Genomic DNA, 21759 nt, shown 5'->3' with positions numbered 1-21759 from the left:
TTAAAGTATAAAAGAATAAAAATATATTATACTAATGTCGAATAGGTTAAACTTTTTAATACATTGTGTCAATTTTTGACTGATAATTGCCTCATTTACCGTTATACCATTTTAAACATTTTCCAAACACATAAATTCACAAAGTACTCATAATATACAGCTAACATAAATCAAACTATATCAAAATAAAATCATGTAACAATCATCACATTTTAAAGTTTAATTAAAACAAAAAGCCTGAACATAAAATAATATTTTTTTTACTATCTCGAAACTCACATGCATATATTAATTGCCTACTTAAATACTAAAATTTAAAATAAAAACATTAAATTATTTTACACGTTAATATATTTTGTAATAATGGTGTTAAAAGAGCTATTTTCTAAAGTAAATCCTTCTAACACGAGCCAAATTCATTTTTGTGGTTAGACAGTATTTTGTTCGTGTAAAATTTCAGTTTTTGAGTTTTATTTTTCAGAAACTTTATTTTGTTCGTGTAAAATATATATATATATATATATATATATATATATATACACGGGTGTGTGAAAAAGATTTTGGTCCATGGCTCCTATAACTAGTCTAAGGTCCACCCTGATTATATTATTTTTCAATTATTATTCCTCACCAATTTTTCACAGTAATATATATACTAGCATAAACACAATCGCGTTTATGTGTAAGATTTTTTAAACTAAAATGTTATTAAGTTAATATATAAAATAAAATTATAATATTAATAGATATAATATTGTAATGTTATTAAATTAATATATAAACTAAAATTATATTTATTAACAATAAAGTGAAGTATATCAGAACAGATAAAAAAAATAACCATTGATAAATAAAGAAGAAGAGATGAAGGAGAGATAGCCGATTTTATAAACAACTTATAAAAGTAATGGTCAATTTTTAAAAATTTAATAAATTATTATATTTAAAGGGTAATCTTGGTATTTTGAAATGTGGACACAAAAAGGAGAATCCCCTTTATATATTGTTATAGATATATTGATATTTTTAAATTTTTTATATATTTATCTTTTATTTAAATATGTTTTTAGTATCTTTTTGGACGCAAAATTATCATTCATGAATGTTCAAAACTTTAATATATATATATATATATATATATATATATATTTGTATTTAAATTTAAAAGATAAATGAATATAGTCTTTTTAATTTAATCATGTTAAATTAAAAAAAAAATTAAAGTATGAAACACGTTTCATGTTATTATTTAAATTATTTATACTATTTAACACGTTTCTGCTTCAATATTTATTAAGAAACGTGTTTGACACATAAAAAAATAACGTAATTAAGTTAAAATGACTATATTTATTTATTTGTAAAACTTACAGATCAAAATATATAAAAGTTTCACACAATAACAAATATCAATTTGACATTAAAATTTAGAGACTAAAAATATACTTATCACTTAATAAAGTTAGAAGTTGTATGTATTTTATAAAAGACAGCTTTACTTTCACATGTATTAACATATAAAATAATTTGTTATAAAATTTAAACTTGGAGAGTAAACAATTACATTATTTTAAATAATACTTTTTCAATAAAGATAAAACAATTTTTTAAATATATAAAACAATATCATAATGTTAGAAACACATACGCTCCCATAAAATAATTTTCTTAATTTAAAAAAATGTTAACTATTTTTAGTGAATTTCTTCATCTTTTCTAAGATCCAAATCTATCCAGGAGATGCTAGTAGAAAGATAAAGTTAATCTATTAATCAAAATTTTGTTTAGATTTTTTTTTTCTTGGGACAATTTATCGTTGGGTTGTTTACACGCTTACATATGAAAGGCTGATGAGTAAGGAAAAAATGAGAATGAAAAAGAATTAGAGAAAAAGAGTTCCTTTGTTTTTGTTTTAGAAAAATCAAATTATTTCATTGAATTGCTATGTGCACCCCTACCCTCATAAGCTCACCCATTCCCTTTTTGTTTTTCTTTTGCAGCCCAAACCTCGTGTCCTAACTGTTTTTAATATATATACTTAACACTTCAAAGTCACTATCTCCACCCCTCAATTAATAAATCATTTATCTTCTAAATTGCTAAACCTAATTCATAAATATTATATATTTATACTTTAAATACGCAGAAAAATTAAATAAAGTTTAAGCATACATTAATCGAGACATAATGTAAAAACAAAAAAAGGCAAGTAGAAACAATATAATGTATTATTATGATAAACTAAAAACTGATTATGCAATTTATCTTATGAGTAAAGCTACGAAAAATAAATATAATTGATTATTTTAATGCAATATTTTTCTCTCATTTTAGCAATAAATTGCTATGATGACTTTCACGTGTATTTTAAAAATAGTTTTTTATATTCAATCCTTTTCAGCCATTTATCTTCTATTATTTGTTCGCGTGTTCTTTTCATATCCACTCAGTGGGTTTCTTTGGCAGCGAAGAACAACGTAAGATGCTATTGTCCTTTTGTTATGTGATTCTCTCTGAAAAAATATTAATTAATTTTATGATTTCCATTTCCTAATTTTTTATTCTATCTATTTATATTCTCTCTCTTCCCCATTCTATAAAGGAAAAAAGTTGTACTGTCTATGTATAGCACTGAAATAGGGACCAACCGCACCTTTCTTTTTATGGTAGGAAGTTGAAATAAAATAATTGAAAAGATAAGACTTTTTTTTTTTCAATTTTGTTTATTTATTTTAAATGTTATGAATTTAGTCATTTTTCTTATTTATAAATAAACATAATTTTAATCATTTTTTTTATAAATAAACATAATTTTTACGGGTGTTTTATGATAATAAAAAATAATAAAATTATTATTATTGTTATTATTATAATTGTAAAATTAAGTTTAAATAAATTTTTTTAATTTGATTGTAAATAATTTTTTATTTATTTTATAGGTAATTATTTAATAAAAGATATTAAATTTAAAAAGATAATGAAATAAAAAATAATTAAATTTAAATAAATGTCACTTGAAAATAATATTGATAAATAATTTATTTTAATTTAAAAGGTGAAATTAAAAAAAAAATGATTGTAGACACAAAAGATAAATTCTTTCTCTATATACATGTATAGATGAGTTAATATAGTTTTTTTTTTAAATTTATGATGACATTTTATTGTGACATTATTTGAGAAACATAATGTTTTTACTTCTTCAACTTATAAAAAAAATTGAATTTCTCTCGGTTGAAAATTTCATATAAAACTCATTCCATACTTTAATAATATAGCAATTAGCTAATTTCATAGTTTATAAGTAAAATACAAATTTTATTTTATAAACTGATTTTTTGAGATTGCATTAGACTTAAATATTATTTTTTAACATAAAATGTCATGGTTAAAAAATCTATCATAATGATATATTTTTTGACATGATATGCCATAGTTAAAAAATCTATCATAACCAAATTTATATTTTTTGAACATACACCAAGGGAAATGTGTTAGAAGTATAGAAATTAGTTTTATGTGAACCAATTTCATTTTAATCTCGCATGTAAATTTATTTTATAAATAAATTCTAAACATATTTGTTTTCGTGTTATGTTTTTTATTTTCAATTTTTTTCTTCTATTTCTGAATATTCTAAATTTTGTATGTTTCTCTCAAAAAAATAAGATAATACAATTCTTTTATTAATATTGTGATGACGTAATTATTGTAATATTTAGTATTTATGTATGTGGATCAACGCTAATTTATAATGTGCCATCTATTATTCATAATAATTATTATTATAGCGATCTGTTACCATAAATTTAATAGAAGAGATTATACATTAATTTATTTATAAAAATAATGCAACCAAATTGAACATACTCATGATAAAACCGAGAAAAATCATGGTAATTCTGTTATTAAAAAGAGCGTATTTAGTCTAAAAATAAATATATTTGCTTTTATTTTATTTACTTCAAATTTTTGTGGTGCACACTCCTTGCACTGGAATATTCTGTCTTACTTACACCTCTTTTGCAGCAGTAGATACAATACAGTGATAGTACAAACAAAGAAATCTTACTTTTGATTTCTGTCATCTGATTATCATTGGAGGTTCTGATTTCTGTCATCTGATTATCACAGGAGGGGAAACTTAGCCAAAGTTTTAGTCTTTTTTGCAATTTTGATTTGATTAGTGTTGTTCTTGTACTTTCTGCATCAATTACAAGGGTGCAAATGGCTTCCATTGTTGCAAGCTTGTTGCCACCATTGCTGCTTCCTGCTAGAAATTCACACCCAGGGACCTTCCCAACTTTCCCTGTTTCTCTTCTTTCAGGTAACCCTTTCGTTTTCTTTCAATGTTGAGATTTTTTTCTCCCACAGACACCACAGGGTTTTATCTCCAGTAACGCTTTTTAATTTTTCAAGCATACTTGGTTTAAGTCAAAGTGATATCCTTGAGAAGATGAACTGGGAAGTTTAGTTTCAAATAGAAAATTTTGATTATGTAGAAGGTATTCATAAAGGAGAAATAGTTAGGTTTTCCTCTGCATAGTTATTGTGGTCAAATCATATCATTGACTAGGTTGAACTGTAAAATCACCTGCATGTATTTGGAATTTGGCAATTGTCTATCTGTGGAAATTAAAATTTAATGGGAAATCTCAGTATAAGTGATTTTTTGGCATGATTATGCACTCTGGCACTATGTACAATTCATGAGATTTTGGCATTAGGTTTCTATTCTGCTATGAAAGTCGTTGGTGCATAATGTATGTTACTTGTATACTTTTCATACATAAAGGGATCAATTTTTATCTACATTGGCTTACTGTTTTGTGTGAAAAAAAATTGCTGACTATAACTTCTGCTGATTTATGTTAGAAGTGTTTGTATCACTTATGTATCAGATTCTTGATTTTCTTTCTGCTCACATCACAGGGAGACGGAGTAATGTTTCTTTGGTTGTGAAGGCTTCTGCGGGAAGTTCTGAATCTTCAACTTCCCTTACTGTTTTTAAGTCCGTTCAGAATGTTGTGAGTTACTCCTCTCACTCTCATCCATCTTGTCCCTCTTTCAAAGTGACACAGAAGGTATGATACACTAAACTACTGTTTGCTGATTTTGAAACAGTGGGATCAACCTGAAGACCGACTGGCACTTTTTGGGTTGGGATTTGCAGCTGTAGCAGCGTTTTGGGCGGCAACAAATTTGGTTGCGGTAACTTTTGCCACTTTCAGTGTTTTGGAATGAATACATGATTGACATTTTTTGGATATTGTGTACCTATTCTGTACATAGTATTTTAGATATTTCATGTGTCTGACATAGCTATGAAACTTTTCTTAAAATGTGTAATAAATATATAACTGTCACCATTTTAGATCATTGTTCACTCATTTGCTTATTGCCTAGAGATAAGAGTAGTGAGATCTCAATCTTATTCTGTTCTCCAGAGTCATCCATGTAGAGGATAATTTCTATTTTTGGTTCACCAAGAGACAATGTTTCTATATTTCTATCTTATGTACACTTTTATGTTCCATATCTTGTTGTATTAGATTCTCATAGCAGTTTATAAAGGTTTGGATACTTCATTGATATGCATTGGTAAAATATCCAAAAGTATTCGAGTTAATCAATATGGATATGTGATGCAAGTGCAAGTGGTTTCATAGAGCATGGGCTGCTATGGCCACTGCTACAAAAAATTGATCTGATGGTAGAATAACAAATCCATTGGGGTTATAACAATTTGATCATAAATCCTTATTTATTAAGGATTTAGAAAGCTCTTTTAAGTGAAAACAGCTTCACAATGACTCCAATGCAAGTGTTTGTGGATTTTACTCAAAGGTTTGCACCCTACTGATTTTTATTTTTTATTTTTTTCATTTTTGTATGCAGGCCGTTGACAAATTGCCACTTTTTCCAGCTGTATTTGAATTAATTGGAATATTTTACTCTGTGGTAAGTTCTGTGCTGCATAATTGACGTGTGTTTCTATTAAAGTCAGTTATTTAAATTTGGCAAGTAATGCAAACTTTTTCTTTTTATTTCAGTGGTTTACTTATCGCTATCTCATATTCAAGCCTGACCGGTAAGCATATTGGTCCCCTTTATTCTGATTTTCATCATCCCTTTGCTTGATATTAAGCACATCCAAGATTAAGACCTCTGATCTCATTTAAAGAATTGTGTAAAGTGAAAGAAAAATGTGAAATGGATTACATTTACAGTAAAAGGCCTATTGGCCACTACATTGATTAATGCTGTTATAAACTGCTGGTAATTAACTGCATAATAAAGAGATTAATCTCACACAATGAAGTTTTTCTCTTTATAAATTAGACCCTTCACTGATTTGTTTTCAAGAGAAATCCCAGTGAAAAGGTTTAGCTTCTAGAGCACTCAATTTGGAAGCAGCTTCACTTGAATTTTTCTGATTACAGGGAAGAGCTTTTTCAAATCTTGAACAAGTCAGCAACAGATATCTTGGGCCAGTAAAATGTGCTACCAAAATGCTATGCTAGATTGGGAGGAAAAGCTGGTTAAGAAGAGGGAGGGGAAAGAGGGTTTTGACTGTCATCACTCCTATGCAAATTTCAATGCAAGGATTAACTAAATGTTTAAAGATCAGTACATTACATCAATGAATTAAAGCTTGCTTTTTTTTTGTGCTGGGTTAGCTTCTTTGTATATAATTTTCAATGAAGTTCCTTGAACATAAAACTAATAAGAGTAAAACTAGCCTAAATAGTGCTCACTTAGAAAAGCCAGAACAAATATAAAAGGAATTGTTCACTTGAGCATGCATCAATCAATAGGTGAAGAACAGGGTTTTGAAAGATGGTCTATGTTTGATCACAATTTTAGCCATTGTGAATGTTTTGTAAGAATTTAATATTGCAACAAAATCTCCACTGTGTCTACTTTATTTGAACAAGTATATAATATGAGGGGTTGACCTAGGGATCAGTTAACTTACTTAACTTACACTTACAGTTATAGGGACTATATATGTTCTGAGATGTATCATTATTTTTATGTTCATTTACTTTAAAGCTATCATTTTTCTACCTTTGTCATCTTCCTTACGCTTCAATTTCCTTCTGTCAAACAATGAATTACGCAATCACAGATGGGCTATTACCAATTTGCCAATTCCCACCAACATATGTTCATAATTTCAGCAAAAGGGAAAGAAAATAAAGTTTGGTTCTTTATTCAAACATGCCATCATCCACCTAGGTGGGTTGGTTAAGGAATGTGTGCTTTGCCTAACAATACCAACCTTGATCATGTCAAACTTGTTTATTTATGCCTTCTTAAAAATTATGTGTTGTGTCTGATAAATGCTTATGTGATTTTCTTTGTAGTCAAAATAATGATGTTGTGTCTGATACATTCATAAAACCAGGAGACTTGTTCTATCATAATCCTTACGAACTCCCATAACATTACCCAAATACATTAACTTTTTAGCTATAAATAAGAAAAAGAAGAAGGAAGGCACTAAGAAGATTTTTGTTTGAGAAATAAAAGCACTTCCTGGACCACTATACCCACCCTGTTAGCTTATGAAGTCATTATTCTTGATTCTAAATAGTATTTTTGCATCTGCAAAAGGAAACGCTTCTTTTAATATAATTAAAATTTACAATTAATAATATTTCTCAATATGTAAGCTATATATAATAGCATATATATATATATATATATATATATATATATATCAATTATGTTTTAAGTATATGTTGAATAATTTAAAGTGTGATGTAAAATTTTAATTATTATTAATGTTTTCAAAATTTAAATTTAGTGATAAAGGAGAAAATAATGATAGATTGAAAGTAAATTGGGCAACAATATTAATTATTATACATATAACAATAAAATAAGAGTAGTTTGAATGAAAACAATGTATGAAAACAACTTAATGCATTTGAATGAAATAAAACAACATTACCAGTGAAATTTGATTAAAAAGCAATACTAAGACTAATTCCTCACATTTTGAAGCTCTCCCCCGATGCTTGGTAGAGAAAAACAAAATGAAGGAAAAGAAAACAACTTCAAATTCAAATAAAAAGAACTTAATTTATGTTTTGAGTTTTTATGTTTACTTTTCTTCGATCAAACAAGAAAAAAAAAATTGTTATCTGCAATCTTTTTTTCTCTCTACATTGTTTGTTCTGTCGCGAAACTCGCACTGAATATTGTAACAAGCAAATGCAAATGAAATCCTAGCCAAATTTGGAGTCTTCTTCTACTTCTCCGTAAGCACATGATATCAGAGACAGAGACACACAGAACAGAACCTTAGAATCTGCCACATGTCCAAATTTTGTTCTACTTTTTTTCTTTTTTGTATCATACTTAACTTGCATATGCTTCATCATGCATATGCGTAGATGTAGACATGTGTGTGCGAAATCTATGGTGGGTTTATTTTTTTTACCACGACTGCGTCACCAACTGACACGTGCCATTGCCCTCAACTGCGATGATCATCACACTTCACTCTTTTTTTCTTGTTCATTTGCATCGATCTCTCTGCATTTCTAACGCCATTCCAAATTCTTCATCTCGCACCAACGAGGTACCCACCTTTCAATTTTCTCTCTCACTTTTCATTATTATTTTTCCTGTGCTGGGTATCATTCCATTTTAGGAAAGTTTTAGCTTTTTCTGTGATTGAGGTGGCCAGTTAGAGAAGCGAGCCTTCTTCATTTTTGTGATTTTCTTCAAATAAATAAACCCCTTTTGAACAAAACAAAACTGATAACGGTGAGATTTAGGTTCTCCCTCTCCATTTCACGGGAATGACAATGTGCATGGAAAAATAACGGTAGAGGTGACATCATGTGATTGAAAATGAAGTTCTTGGGGTGTGAGATCTGAGAATTTTTCTTGCAATCTTATTATTGAGATTGGTGCGGTGTTGTGCTTGATGTTGTTGCCAATGCCCTGTGCTGCAATGCAACTGATGTTGTTGTTATGATGATGCAATAGTGTATATCAGAAGGTGATCTCTGGCGAATTTTGGAGAAGTTATCTATCGTTTTGCCATGCGGGGAAGGCAACGGGTAGCATCCAAGGATCACATACTTGGACAGGATAAGGATGAAAATTTGGATGAGAATTTAGGTACCTTGCTTTCTTTTCGTTCATGTATATGTTTTTCTTTTTAGAATAAATGGGTTATGCGTTGATAAGGTGTTTTACACTGTCAACCAATTACATCACTGTCTATGATAATTTTGGAAGTTATGTTAACTATGATTTGTGATTTGTTGACAGTGTAAAACTGTTTTAGATTGCAAGCGTTTATCTTTTGAACACTTCTTTTTATTACTAATACAGTTAAACTAATGTCTTGCTCGTTTACTGTTTTCTAAAATTTGTTTGTCTTCTACTGAACATGTTTAAACGTGTTTCTCTCCTGATTATGCTTTTGTTTTCTAGGTGTTTTCCTCCAAAGAGCTTAAGCATAAAAAAGAGAATAAAAGAACATTTCTCAACTTATAGATTTGGGATGAGAAGTTGATTGCTGAGTAGTGCCGAATTGTTTTAGGAAATAATTTGGAAAACTAGTGGGAAATAAATCATGGACTAAGTAGTTGCATTTTATAATTTAAAAGATTAGATTTCTTGAATTCGTATTTGAATGATTCCACGACCATGGTTCAAGTGGAGTTGGATTTAGATCCCTTAACAAGTGTTGAATTTAAACTTTGTGGATGAAGAAAACTTGCTTTGGAGGAGAGACCCCACAATTGGTTGTATATCAGCAAAACTAGTAGATACTTTACACCAATGTCGTGTAATCCAAAAGAGATATAAAATGTGTTACAAATTTGAAAGAACAGTGGAGACTGAACTCAACTTTCAGGCAAAAATGGAAATGACTACTTCAAATCAATTCAGCCTCATTATCTTTATTACATATTACATAATCATGTATGTTTTTCTGTGCTTCTATTGAATCTTGCAGATGAATATACATACTTTTTTTCTGAAAGTACAGGCATTTATGTTTTGATGAGTATTGATTCATGTAGCGTATTGGGTACATATTTTAAAACCCCATTTCATTTACGAGCTTGTGGAATTTGGTTTGACATTGATATGTACACACTGATAACATTGCAAAACATGGTCAATAATACCTTGTATACTTAAGAACAATAAAAAAGTCAACTAGCAATGAGCTTGTGTGTAATTCAAATTCTTATTCTTTATATAGGGAGAGAGAATGACAAAGAAGTGTTTAATGTTTTTTGGGTAATTTTTTATATGCCAATTGGAGAAATTGGTTTGTTTGTAACAATAACTCCAATGCCAAAATCTTAACTTAAGTCTTAGATATAAGCACTAGGCCTTGAAAGATATATCCATTGGAGTTGGTTGATGTGTGATGATATGGTTCATAGAATTAAGAACTAGGTCTCAAATAAGACCCTAAGTCTAAAATATATAAACTACATCTGTAGTAAATTAATATTTAATCAAAAAAATTAATTAATATTTTGTGTTCAAAAAGTGAAGTGCAAAAAAGATTTATAAAAATGTGGATTGCTTATAAGATCTCATTATTGGAGCAAATACTGTAAAACAGTAGCTTAGGAGTGATGTGGCTTGTGGGATTCATTTAACGTTAAATAAAATCCTTTGCAAGTTACTTGAAAGAACTTCCATTGAAGATGCTATAATGATATCACTGACAGAAGAATTTCGTTCATCACAGCTTCAGTGCGTATACAGAATGCCAAACCATGTTGGTTGCACTCTTTTCGGCATGTACTAGTGGCTTCTCTTTCTGCCTTCTTGTATGGATACCATATTGGGTATGTTCTTTTATACCAAAGTTTGATTCAGATTCATTCTTGTATGTATAAAATATCTGATTTTGTTACTGCTATTGCCAATGCAGAGTAGTGAATGAAACATTAGAGAGCATTTCTATAGATCTTGGATTTAGTGGGAATACAATAGCAGAAGGTAGTTCATCTTAGTTTGATGACAAACATTATTGTTTTTATCATGTTTGACATCTAAATATTTATCTCTTTTTATGATGAAGGTCTTGTAGTAAGTGTATGTTTAGGAGGTGCTTTTGTTGGATCTCTGTTCAGTGGATGGATGGCAGATGGTATTGGGCGTAAAAGAAGTTTCCAGTTGTGTGCTTTACCTATGATAATTGGGGCTGGGATGAGGTATCAGCTGCATAAGTTAAATTATTGTCTCTTTCATTAATTGTGTCACCTTGCCTTCTTGTGCAACAAAATTTGCATTTGATTGGTACAACTGATATACAAAAGCTATATTGTGTGTGTATAAACCACGGTTTTTCGAAAGGCTAATTTTCTTCTATCCAGTTTCATTTTTTTTAGTTTGGACTTCCTTGTTCCTTCCTTTGTGGGAACTGTGTAATGTTAACAAATTTGACTAGCTTTGTTTCTTCAGTGAAAAAAAAATGGTCTAATCAATTTTCTTATATGATCACTGATAAATGACTTGAATCCTGACATTTTCTGTTCTTTAGGACGGTTGGAAAAGAGGGGTGAAATCCGTTAAGGGAAATGATAAAAAGCTAGGAGTGGGGGAGGGGACTTACGCAATCAATCAGTAGGAATCAGGGTCTTATTGGTTAGGGCAGGCAGATTGCATTGCAGACCCTTGAAATTGTGCAGTATTCCTATCTTTGTTTTTCTGTTTTCAGTGGGATCAAGAGGGATTTTTCCCATTGAAGATTTATAAACCGTAGTTCCTTATTTTAAAATTAGATCCTGTCACAAGGATTTCAAAAGGTTTCCTATTTTATGTTTTAAGTTTGAATTTCAGTTTTCAACTTATTGCTGATAGACAACTTTTAAATTATCTCTGCATGAATTGGAAAAGTGGAAAATTTGAGAAATCACTTTACAACTTTAACAATCATTGTTATAATACAAAGAAATCCCTTCCTCAAGCTTTTTCTTTTTTATATTTTTATTGTTAAGGTTCTCTTGCTAATTGTTTTCAAATTAATGTCATCCCATTCCATGATGTTTTCTATAAAAAAACAGAAGATAACGCAAGGGGGAAAGGGTGAATGAGAAAAAAGGAGAAAAAGGTCTTCACAAACACAATAAAACAGCAGATAAAGTTATAAGCTTACTATTCACAACTTTTGCAGTGCAACAGCAAAAACTCTGTGGGGCATGCTTCTGGGAAGGTTATTTGTTGGTACTGGAATGGGACTTGGCCCACCTGTTGTAGCTCTTTATGTGGCTGAGGTATATTAGATGATATCAGCAATTCTGTTTCTCTCCAGTTTGAGATCATTATATTTTTCAGTAGAGGTTTTTTTATTCTTTACTTAACTCCACATGCATTTATAGGTCTCACCTCCAGCTGTCCGAGGTGCTTATGGAGCCTTAACCCAAATTGCAACATGTCTTGGACTCATGGGCTCTTTCTTTATTGGAATTCCATCAAAGGATATAGTTGGTTGGTATGAAAAGCTAGGCTTGGTGATATTTGTGAAGATATGTTTATTGTAGCCTTATAGGGCAATTCAATTTCAATTACTTTTTCTGCACATATTTTTTAAAGGTTGAATTTTATATGCGGAAATTATGTGCTCAGGTGGCGAATTTGTTTCTGGGTATCTGTCATCCCTGCTGCAATGCTTGCCATTTTTATGGAGATCAGTGCAGAGAGTCCTCATTGGCTTTTCAAGGTTATCTAATCGCCATGTGTTTAAAACTGTCAAGAACTTTCAATTACTGACTAATTGTCAAAACATAATTTAATGTATTTGCTTTCAACTATTTTGGATCATATTTGGGAGATTGATTGCTGGACTATAAATTTTTCTATCCCAACTCTGGCCTATGGATATTTAATTATTAATTTGATCTTTGATGATATATAAAGTGTAATGTTGCACTTGTATACTTAAGATGGAGTGAGGTAATAAAAAGTTAGGAACTATCGTGTCTTGTGGTTTCTAATTTATATTTCTTTTACTTTCTGTTTAACTTGATTCTGAAGAGGGCTTTTGAAGGTACCTTATCTTCATTTGATACCCCTTCATAGAACAATGTTTTGCTGATGTGGTGCTATTGAAAGACTACTCTATTTTTGCCTTTTGTTTGTCTATATTGTTTCTTTCTCTTTAAGACTGAAAAAAAGAGATTCCGGGTTTCCTTCTCCCAATGATTAATTCCCTTTTTTAAAATAATAAATAAATATACCCTGCCTGATGTCTATTTTTTAACTTTGTTATTGACTATCTGTAATTTTTTGTTTTTTAAGAAGAGTACCCAAGGTCTCATCCTCCCTTTTGTCTATTTTTTTTTTGTATTTATTTCCTCTTTTAATTGATTAAGGTTCTTTTTTCTACACAAACACTTATATTTCTTTTATATTGTTCAGATAGGAAGAACCACTGAAGCTGAAGCTGAGTTTGAGAAGCTGTTGGGAGGAGTACATGTGAAACCTGCAATGGTTGAACTGTCAAAGGCTGACAGAGGTGATGCATCTGATACAGTCACAGTTTCAGATTTAATCTGTGGCCGCTATTTCAGAGGTACATGACTACACATCTTAATATTTTATTCTAATGGAACAGTAGTGTATCTTTTATAGGCTAGCTTAATCATATAAAAAATTCTAAAATCATTTGTTTTGCAGTAGTATATAGTTGTTTTGTGTCTTTTTTTATAGTTGCTAAATGACTAAATGCATTTTGCAGTGATGTTCATTGGCTGTTCGCTTTTTGCGTTGCAGCAGCTATCCGGCATAAATGCTGTTTTTTATTTCTCTTCAACTGTCTTTGAAAGTTTTGGTGTACCATCTGATATTGCAAACACATGCGTAGGAGTCTGCAATTTAGTGGGTATTGTTTTGCTTATCTCCTTTATTTTTGTTTATTTGTTGATTTGCAATTGCTGTTTATTCCTCTCAACCTTCTCGTGTAACCTCTTCAGGGTCTGTTATTGCAATGATTCTGATGGATAAACTTGGAAGGAAATTGCTTCTCCTGGGTAGCTTTCTGGGCATGGTAAGAAAGAAAAATGAAAGTTGTCCCTTTATTGAATGAATCTCTTCTAAACTTGAATATCATTTGAAAAGAATTTCATAAGACTCATGTTTTTAGAAAATTGAAACGAAAGTGTAGCCGTCTACTATTCAGTAATTACTTTAACTATTAATTTATTGGATTCCACATGAATTAACTTCCACGGGAATTAGGAAGGCACCATATCCATTCAGCTTCCAAACAACACTTTTGGACAACAAATAGCTAAGTTTCAATGGCATGCAACATAACTCCCATTTGGAAGGTCTGTAAAAATGGACAGAGAATGTAACTGGAATGCAGGACAATGAAACCTGAAAATGGGAAATGGGAAAGTTTTCCGTATAGTTTTTGGGGATTTAGCTAGGGTCTACTTGGTTGTTGGGAAGATAAAAGGTTCAAATAATGAAATTGTCTTTCTTGTATTGTAAGAGTATCCAAATATATGCAAGAGGGTAGTTTCTCTATCATGATTTTGCGACTGAAATGTAGCACAATGAAGTTAGGGACTAGGATTGAGTCTATATTTACATAGCTAATGAAAGAAAGATAAAAATACTAGTTTAGTTAGATTAGTCAGGAAAAATACACTCATAAAATTTGTATCAATAGCAACCATCCAGATTAAGGCTTGATTGTTTAACCGGAATCTCCTGTAGTTTTCGTTGAAAATTGACTATCCAACCAAATTTTTTGTGCTCAATACATAGCCAATTGCTTTCAATTCATAAGTCACTTCCTTGTTTTCCCTTTTAGCAAGCTCACCAAGAGCATGACTTCATTTTTTAACTCTCCTATCTTGGGTTTTCTTGCACTAATTAGTGAAGAAATCTAAGCTATTCTACGATGCAGTTTAAAAGTTGGATTTCTTTCCAATTATTACATTTCATACTAATTTTCATAAGCTACGTGATGAGAATTATATAACCTGATATTTGCCTATTTTCTTGTTTAGGCGTTAACAATGGGTTTACAAGCCATTGCTGCAAGTCCTTTTGCATCAGGATTTGGAGCAATGTATCTGTCTGTCGGTGGCATGTTACTGTAAGTGGTCAGAAATTCAACTTGTATTTGTTGGACGGCTGGTTTGGAGAGGGTGCACACCCCTTTATAGCAAATCTTTTTCTGAAATTCATAACCTGTGTCCTTAGTTTGTCACTATCAGATGCACAAGTAAATATATATGACAATAATTGGTTAACGTTGATGTCAATCTCATTTTATCCACAGAATCACAGATCAATGAATGTAATACAACTTTTTGAATATTAGCCATACTTTGAAAAGTTTGCTTTATTTATTTCAAAATGGACTTCTTAATTGATTGTTTGAACACCTTGTGAATCTGAAAAGATACCTACATTCCTTTGTTTGACTGTCAAACTACTGAACAAGTTATAAATCTCTGTGAATTTGAGAGTGCATGTTTCATGGTATATGTTGCTAAATGTGAAATGGACAACACAGGTTTGTGATGTCATTTGCTCTAGGCGCTGGTCCAGTTCCTTGTCTTGTCATGTCTGAAATGCTACCCGGCAATATTAGAGCAAAGGCAATGGCCATTTGCCTGGCTATGCATTGGGTAATTGTCTTCTCAAGTTTTCTTATATTTCATCTTAACTTTCCAAAGTATTAACTTGTTTTGAACTTTTTGCATACTTATGAACTTGAAATCTACTGTAATCTTTAACTATGTTAATGGCGGTGAATATTGTAATGATATACATTTTAAAGCTTAATTCTGTTTAAATATTTGAGTTATCTTTGCACTTGTATTGAGTAATGTTCTTTTAGGTCTGAATTTGACCTTGAGGTAAGACATAATTGGTAACTTGACATTATATACTAATTAGAATTACCTGTATATTTTCTCTAGTTAAGTTCAATAGCAGGTCCTACATCAGATACAATATACATGTTTGAAGGAAGTTTTGGCCTTTCACATTATAACAGTGTCATTTGGTTTGGCTCCTCCAATATTACTGTGTTCTCTAAGAGATTGTAAACATTTCTTTCAACAGGCGATAAACTTTTTTGTGGGTCTATTTTTCTTGCGCTTGCTGGAGCTAATTGGGGCTCAACTCCTGTATACTATTTTTGGTTCATGTTGTTTGGTAGCGGTGGTTTTTGTGAAGAAATATATTCTGGAAACAAAAGGGAAGTCACTTCAGGAAATTGAAATTGCACTTCTTGCACAAGAGGCAGACTCAACATACTAAAGTGGTCTCATGACAAGGTATAACCATATTTTCACTTAGGTTTAATTATTCTTTTGATTCTTGTTTTCGTTCAAAAATATCAAGTTAGTCCTTCAGTTTTTTTTTAGTTCCGATTTTTGAAAAATTGATATAGTTTGGTTCTTTTTGTTAGATTTCTTGAAACGGATCAAACATTTTTCATCAAAATTAAAACTGGAAACAAGGATGGTTTACTTTGTTGGTATAATTAACATAATCCTAATGTCAATTTTGATGAAAAATTCATCATGCATTTCAAGAAATATGACGAAAATTATCAAATTGTATCAATTTTTCAAAATTCGAGACCAAATTGGAACAAAAAAAGAACTGGAGAACCAACTTGACATTTTTTGACGAAAACAAGGACTAAAGAAATAATTAAACCTTTAACTTATAAAGAAATTTATTTCCTTTTTTTAATTTATTTCTTAAATTGTTTTCTGGGCAGTATTGATTCTTTCTGTCACTGGTTTGCAGGAAAATCTGTGGTTTTGTTGCATGGGGTCAAGTTTTTAGAGCCTTTGATCATCTCATGCTACATTTGATTCTTTGTTCGGGTGCTCGCTGAAAGGCATATGTAAATTTTAGAGTTATTTTTTTGTCAGTCAAATGGTGAACACATTACAGTTGATACTTTGGGACAATGTAATTTCTAATTACATAATTGATATCACAGTTTTTCTTTCATATGAACATGATAAGTAAATCAAACTGATGGATTTTATTAGAGTAAGAAGTTAGTTGTTCTTATTCTGAAAATCCAAGACCTGATGCAATTTGTGTGCAAGCTTTATAGTTGAGATGAAACAAGGGTTCATTTTAAACATACACATATATATACATACATATATATATATATATATATATATATATATATATATATCGTTTTTTTTTATTGTTTTATTCCTTAAGTACAAAATAAAAACTATTAAATATGTGATATAATTTGATTTAAGACGAGCTGAAATTTTGGTATACAAATTTATGAACAAGTGAGGTGAGTTTTGAATGAGAAGAAAACCTCAACATAAAAGAAATTTTAGAAATGATTAATCATTTGATAGTTATAATATAAAAGTAAATACAAAATAATAATTATAATTTGTCTCTAAAAAATGGTATTTAGTCGCAACTAGTTTAAATTTAAAATATTAAAGTTTATCACTTTTAGTTATTACAATTTTGAAATTTATTTAATGCTTTTTATACATAAAATAACAAGTTCCGAGGAAAATACATAAAAGAATATCACTCTTTTAAGAAAGAAAACACTAATTAAAGATGGTCTTTCATTGCTAATCCACCTTTTAGAATTTTAAAATGTACAATTTTAATTCATATTATTTTATTATTTTCAATTTTATAATATACATATGCTATGTGTGCGAATTAGGATAACATTGGTCAAACCGATGCTAATAGTGTTTATTCGTTATTTAATCACAACAAAAAATTCGACTTAGATATTTGTTTAAAAAATATTCTTGTAAATATGTAAGAAAAGATAATTTATAAATTTTTAAAAATATAAAATATAATGTGAATTATAATTTTAATTAAATTTAACTTAATAAAATATAAATTAATTTTTAATTTTAATTTTTTATCAACGATGAATATTTGTGGGTATGAATATTATGATATATGTGTGATACCCCTCTTTTTGCTTCTTTTCTAAAAACAGAAACACCCTCTCTTCTTCCTCATTCTCTCAAATTTTCTCTGCAACTCAAACCATCTCCCACTCCCTCTTCTCTGTGCTACATCTCACTGCTTCAATCTTTCTCTATTCAGACTTTGGAAGGACCAGCCAACATGACTCTCTGCAACTCCTCCCTCAGCTTCCATCCTCCTAGGTAGGTTATATCTCCCAATTGAGCTCAATTCCAGTTAGAATCCACTAACCACTCTTTGCGTTATGAATCTGATCATGTTAATCTTCGTCTCCCCTGTCTTGATGACGGATTCTCCTAGGTTAAACGGAAGAATTCTGCTCTCTTGCTATCCATTGACTCCATCAATCTAGTTCTTGGTAAAAGGGTAAGGGAAGCTAACTCTGTAACTCATTTTGATGTGAATTGTGTTCGTGAGTGCTTTAATTGCATGATTGTTTGTTTAATTGATGTTTGAGACTGTTGGTGTGTGAAATTGAGTGGGAGATGTTCTTGAGCGAGCTTGCATGTGCAGAACAGGGAGGATTTCCTGGTAGTTTCGCCTAGGCGAGTTGGTCTCGCCTAAGCGAAAATACCAGAAGCTCACCCCTGTCAATTGTGCGAAACCTCGCCTAGGCGAGCTGGGGTCGCCTGAGCGAGATGACATCTCGTCTAGGCGAGCCAGTTTAGCCTGAGCGAGAGTTCGCCCAGGAATTGTAATTCACCACTGTATGATGTCTCGCCCAGGCGAGATCAACTCGCCTAAGCAAGATAGACTCTCTAGCTTAGGCGAGACCCTCTAGCCTAAGCGAGATTCCCTGTAGAAGATTGGTTTTCCCACTGTTTTGATTTCTTGATGCTAGATTGGTTGCTTTAAGATGATGTTGGTTGATATTGTATGTGATCCTTATGCATGTTAGACTGTGTGAAGGAATTGAGTGTGAACTTGATGTGAATGGAAGTATGTTAGAGTTAGGATTTCAAGGGAAATCCTAAGGAATGTGGTTTAGTAAATGTAAGGGCATGAGGACTCAGATTGGTGATATCCTGACGCTTCCAGTAACCATTAAGACTCAAGTAGAGTATGATGGATTACGTCGGGGAAAGTAGCAGGAGGTCCTGGTCTATGAATCCGATCCATCATAGAGGTGATGGGATTTACCTTGAGAGTGGTTGGGTGAATACCCCTTGTGCCTAAAACTCTGCAGAGTTTAGGAACCATCTCAAGCGCAAGTCACCAAGAGCTCCAATGCCACTTACATAATCCGGATATCGAGTCTAGAATGGCGTGTGGTGTTATAGTTGGAATTAATTGGATGATTTTTGATAGACTGTTTAATGAATCCTGTTTCTCTGCCTTAACATAAAATAAATTGCATGGTTACTCTTCATTCAAGTTAGCTTACCCTTCTAGTTTCTATGGCGTGTTTGTGTGTGTCTTCTACCTTTGCAATGATCGTCTCGATTGGATGGCGTGAGCAGATAAACGTGCAGGTGAGGATACACCCTCCGGGATGTGAGATGATTGCATTAGACGTACCAATAGCATATGTGACCCCTTTTCTTTCTTTTGTTTAGCTGATCGGGTATTTTTGTAATTCCTTTAGTCGTGTATGGGCAATATAGGTTGATCAATGTACTTATGGTTATTTTTGAGGATGACTGTATTGTATTATACTGGCCTATGTCATCATTCGCTTCTGAATTACTAAAATTTAAATGTTTTGTTTAATAGTTTAAAAACTATGAAAACAGGATGTTACAATATGAATCTGACATATTTATAAATGAGTATTAAATTATCTGTTATCAATTATTTTTAGCACCTATTTAAATAATTCACTTATTATCCATAATAAATTTTATCTATGAATACTTGAGAGCACCAATCTTTTTATTATATTTTTTTATAAACATCAATAACAAATATTTTGACTTAATTATAATTTTGATATCTGAATTTCTTTTTACATTGTTTTTATTATTTACTTTTTATTAATTATATGGAACTTTTTTCAGTAAAATATTCATATGTTTTCTCCCAATTTGGCACAAGTCCAATCATTGAGTACACCACGAATATTTTACGTTATCTCTCAGTCTCACACTCCCACGAATATTTTACGTTATATCTCAATCTCACATTTTCATGTCTATATAATAAATACCTATAATAAAGTTATGGAACAAAATCATTTAAAAAGAATTTTAAAGAATCAAATTATAGATATCTAAAAATTAATAAACAAAATATTAAAAAATCACATACCTTGCAAAATACAGGATTCAAATTACAATAAGTATAGTACCTTACAAGTAGTATGAGTGATCTAAGTGACATAATTAATATTAAGAGGGCACAACATAATTGACTGATTAATATTTTCGAATGATTCTAAAATCCTGAATTTGATTTTTCTTTTATGGATAAAACAACGTGATGTTTTGTATTACGGATTTGTTCGGTATGAATGAAATTAACAATAAGTCATAAATTTTACAATTCGGTTCAATCTATCATAGGTTGACGTGTTAAGTAACTTGAATTACTAACTGATAAAAAAATGAAGAAAATATTTTTTTAATTATTTTTGAATATTTAAATTTGTAGGATGGAAATAATTTTATATTTTTTCATATATTAAAATTTGCAGGATCTCAAAGATATCAAAAATAATAAATAAAGAGTTTTTTATTTTGGTTTAAAGATAAAAGAAATAATTTTTTAAAAAAATAAATGAATTGTATGTTAAGTAAATCTAACTCAACTTAAATTTATATAACCCATAAATTAAGTGATTATTAATGAACTAAATTGACTTAAGATTTTGATTCGTTTTGAGATGTCTTCTACTAAATTGAGGTTGTGTCATAAATTTAGCTTGAATGATTTATGAGAAGCCATAATGTATGGGGAATTTAGTTTTTCAAGATGGGTAGTATATGAGAAATGATTGAAGCAGCAACCTCTGAAAACATAGCAAAGTGGCATCATATAAACCGTGTTTGTTATCGAAGTGTTGTTGCAAAAATATGTTCCACACCCAAACATGTTAGGATGAATGGGTAGACATCACCAAGCATTGATTGGGAGGCTACGGTGTTGTCTCTTTCATTAGCTTTCCAATGTGCCATTACTATTTCAAACCTTTTCATGATAACATCTCAATTCAATGCAACTTGTTGCTTGGACTTACGCTTTCAATTTAGTTATACTAATCATTTATGACTTTAATACGGATAATACAAAACTCTTGTTTGTACTTTTTTTATAGGTTACTATATTAGTTTATTGTATTTAGTTTGCTTTAAAATGATAAATAAATCTATATTTTTGGTATTGTATGAATTTGTCTCGATTATATGATAAAGAATTTTTGTATTGATAATACGGATTATGAGTATAGATATAAACAATATATGATAAATAATTTTGTTTTTGGAGGTAATGGCCAAATTTGTGTCGATTTTGATATAATAAATTGAGTATGGAATATGGTTGAAATACCTTATGTTTCGTATCATTAAAACATTTTTAATTTATTGATTAATGTAAATTTTTTTACATTAATCTTTTAGCTCTTAATTTATTAACTTGGTCTTAAAGGTATAAATTTTGTCATTTTTATTCTTTTTATAATTATTATTTGATACTTTTATTTAGTATTTATAACATTATAATTTTTTAATATTTGAAATTTAAAAAAGAATGTGTATTTTTTTATTATTAAATATTTGATAAAATATTTTCTTTGCGGTCATTTTCTTTTTATAAAAAGAAATATTTAATTAATATTTGAAAAAT

At 30.2% G+C, this 21759-nt stretch overlaps 2 protein-coding genes and 1 long non-coding RNA gene across 3 annotated transcripts; all 3 read left to right on the top strand.

The window, feature by feature from the left end:
- Positions 1-4008: 4008 nt before the first annotated feature.
- On the top strand, positions 4009-6679 carry LOC114166301 (protein CURVATURE THYLAKOID 1C, chloroplastic). The gene is made up of 6 exons (XM_028051015.1): positions 4009-4327; positions 4933-5027; positions 5125-5211; positions 5899-5961; positions 6054-6091; positions 6444-6679. Exons 1-6 carry the CDS (start codon positions 4228-4230, stop codon positions 6496-6498), a joined length of 438 nt encoding a protein of 145 aa, XP_027906816.1. The 5' UTR covers positions 4009-4227; the 3' UTR covers positions 6499-6679.
- Positions 6680-8274: 1595 nt separating this feature from the next.
- Positions 8275-17035, top strand: LOC114166144 (probable plastidic glucose transporter 3). Its single transcript, XM_028050815.1, has 15 exons — positions 8275-8593; positions 9007-9141; positions 10742-10841; positions 10928-10995; positions 11078-11210; positions 12173-12272; positions 12378-12490; positions 12625-12718; positions 13417-13570; positions 13736-13879; positions 13971-14044; positions 15018-15106; positions 15530-15644; positions 16084-16298; positions 16780-17035. The coding sequence occupies exons 2-14, from the start codon at positions 9063-9065 to the stop codon at positions 16279-16281; spliced, it is 1461 nt and encodes a 486-aa protein (XP_027906616.1). The 5' UTR covers positions 8275-8593; positions 9007-9062; the 3' UTR covers positions 16282-16298; positions 16780-17035.
- Positions 17036-18013: 978 nt separating this feature from the next.
- On the top strand, positions 18014-19628 carry LOC114165951. Its single transcript, XR_003599823.1, has 3 exons — positions 18014-18158; positions 18277-18342; positions 19437-19628. It is a non-coding gene; the product is annotated as an uncharacterized LOC114165951 (long non-coding RNA).
- The last annotated feature ends 2131 nt before the right edge of the window (positions 19629-21759 follow it).

This window comes from Vigna unguiculata, chromosome 10 (assembly GCF_004118075.2).
Source record: "Vigna unguiculata cultivar IT97K-499-35 chromosome 10, ASM411807v1, whole genome shotgun sequence".
NCBI lineage: Eukaryota > Viridiplantae > Streptophyta > Magnoliopsida > Fabales > Fabaceae > Vigna > Vigna unguiculata.
Note: the sequence above shows the minus strand (reverse complement) of the source record. Positions and strands in the feature narration are given on the sequence as shown.